Raw genomic sequence first — 2537 nt, forward strand, 5'->3', positions numbered from 1 at the left:
AATGCGTAGCAGGAAGCTGTCCTGCTGGTCTCCACCACCTGAACAGAACACACAGGAGCGTCTCGTTAGCGTTGCTCAGGTATACTTATGGCCTCACCGCCGTTTCAAAGACACAAAGTACAATAAGTACGACCGTGAGGTACTTGTACTTTCACTCTCTACTTCAACTAGTTTAAGTATATGTTGAAGCTAATACTTCACAGAGCACTTCAGTGGTAGTACAACAGTAATACTACTACAGTAGTAGTATTACAGGAGGGTTAGTGAGTATTTTACCTCCTGTGGTGGCAGCAGCTGAGTGGTGTGCTTCAGGAAGAGAAAGAGAAGTTAACACAAAGATATATATATTCATATGTGTGTGCATATATATATATATATATATATATATATATATATATATATCCTTCCTGTGCCCAGCATGCAGTTTGGCGGTGTAATTTCTTTTCAAACCGTGGCTGGTATAACGGTCAGCCCTAACACAAAAACACACACACACACACACACACACACACACACACACCCCGTCTTTCACGATGTTGTTGGCGTTGCCGCGGGTCACGGGTGGAGGCTGCGCTCTGGGCGGTCCTCTGCTGGGATGGGCTGAAGCCGCGGCGTCAGCCCTGAACACAGGAAGTGACATCACAGAGGTCAGTTAAGAGCAGGTGTCAGAGTGTCTTTGAACGCAGCACAGAGGACATTTGACCATCTGAACTGAGTACAGATAAAAACAACAGCTGCTGTCAAACTGTAACCTGAAACCTTCAGGTAGCAGCCGCATGGCGACAGGAAGTGATGTCACTCTATTCTGTGATGGGTCCTGTAACTCACTGGTATCCCTGAGACCTCTTCCTGCGGCTTAGCCCGACTCGGCGCAGCAGCTCGTTCCTGCGCAGGAAAACAAACGCTCCCAGAGCGAGAAGAGGAAGGACGAGGAAGAAGAAGACCAGCAGCCCGTCTCTCACGGACGTGTCTTTATCTGAGGGGACGACAGAGCTCACTTACATTCTGTACAGGCTGCTTAATGGGACACATCTGCATGAGTGAGTTAGCATGAGTGAGCTCGCATGAGTGAGTTAGCATGAGTGAGCTAGCATGAGTGAGCTAGCATGAGTGAGTTAGCATGAGTGAGCTCGCATGAGTGAGTTAGCATGAGTGAGCTAGCATGAGTGAGTTAGCATGAGTGAGCTCGCATGAGTGAGTTAGCATGAGTGAGCTCGCATGAGTGAGTTAGCATGAGTGAGCTCGCATGAGTGAGTTAGCATGAGTGAGCTCGCATGAGTGAGTTAGCATGAGTGAGCTAGCATGAGTGAGTTAGCATGAGTGAGCTCGCATGAGTGAGTTAGCATGAGTGAGCTAGCATGAGTGAGTTAGCATGAGTGAGCTCGCATGAGTGAGTTAGCATGAGTGAGCTCGCATGAGTGAGTTAGCATGAGTGAGCTAGCATGAGTGAGCTCGCATGAGTGAGCTAGCATGAGTGAGCTAGCATGAGTGAGTTAGCATGAGTGAGCTCGCATGAGTGAGTTAGCATGAGTGAGCTCGCATGAGTGAGTTAGCATGAGTGAGCTAGCATGAGTGAGCTCGCATGAGTGAGCTAGCATGAGTGAGCTAGCATGAGTGAGCTAGCATGCGTGAACTAGCATGCGTGAGCTAGCATGAGTGAGCTAGCATGCGTGAGCTGGCATGCGTGAGCTGGCATGAGTGAGCTGGCATGAGTGAGTTAGCATGAGTGAGTTAGCATGAGTGAGTTAGCATGAGTGAGCTAGCATGAGTGAGTTAGCATGCGTGAGTTAGCATGCGTGAGCTAGCATGAGTGAGCTGGCATGAGTGAGTTAGCATATCTCTCATTTTAGCTCCAGGTACCGTTCCAGGTGGGGCCGCTGTCCACGCTGCCTCCGTAACCTTTGACCTCACAGAAAGGAAACGCCCAGCCGTCTGCACAGTGACAGTTCCTGTTGCTGTTACACACCTGAGAGACAGACAGGTAGACAGACAGGTTAGAGTGAGAGACACCTAGGACACAGACAGGTGGGCAGACAGACAGGTTTGACAGACAGACAGGTGGGCAGACAGACAGACAGGTGAATAGACAGACAGGCAGACAGACGGGTGGGCAGACAGACAGGTGAACAGACAGACAGGTGGGCACAGACAGGTGAACAGACAGACGGGTGGACAGACAGACGGGTGGACAGAGACGGGTGGACAGACAGACAGGTGGGCAGACAGACGGGTGGACAGAGACGGGTGGACAGACAGACAGGTGAACAGACAGACGGGTGGACAGACAGACGGTGGACAGACAGACGGGTGGACAGACAGACGGGTGGACAGACAGACAGGTGAACAGACAGACGGGTGGACAGACAGACAGGTGGGCAGACAGACGGGTGGACAGAGACGGGTGGACAGACAGACAGGTGGGCAGACAGACGGGTGGACAGAGACGGGTGGACAGACAGACAGGTGAACAGACAGACGGGTGGACAGACAGACAGGTGGGCAGACAGACGGGTGGACAGACAGTCAGGTGGGCGTGT

General features: G+C 51.4%; 1 protein-coding gene across 1 annotated transcript in view; it reads right to left on the bottom strand.

The window, feature by feature from the left end:
* The window catches only part of LOC137780711 (disintegrin and metalloproteinase domain-containing protein 9-like), a gene marked incomplete at its 5' end in the record, with an annotated part of 4446 nt that extends 2480 nt beyond the window's left edge, over positions 1 to 1966 (bottom strand). The window contains 5 exons of the mRNA XM_068568895.1: positions 1 to 38; positions 277 to 306; positions 521 to 620; positions 829 to 976; positions 1861 to 1966. The exon at positions 1 to 38 is cut by the window's left edge and continues 21 nt beyond it. Coding sequence (XP_068424996.1) covers positions 1 to 38; positions 277 to 306; positions 521 to 620; positions 829 to 976; positions 1861 to 1966 — 422 coding nt within the window. The remainder of the gene's footprint in view (positions 39 to 276; positions 307 to 520; positions 621 to 828; positions 977 to 1860) is intronic.
* Between the last annotated feature and the right edge of the window lie 571 nt (positions 1967 to 2537).

The sequence above is a fragment of the Clinocottus analis genome, unplaced genomic scaffold (genome assembly GCF_023055335.1).
Source record: "Clinocottus analis isolate CAN_PGR_092001 unplaced genomic scaffold, fCliAna1.0.p SCAF_86, whole genome shotgun sequence".
Taxonomy (NCBI): domain Eukaryota; kingdom Metazoa; phylum Chordata; class Actinopteri; order Perciformes; family Cottidae; genus Clinocottus; species Clinocottus analis.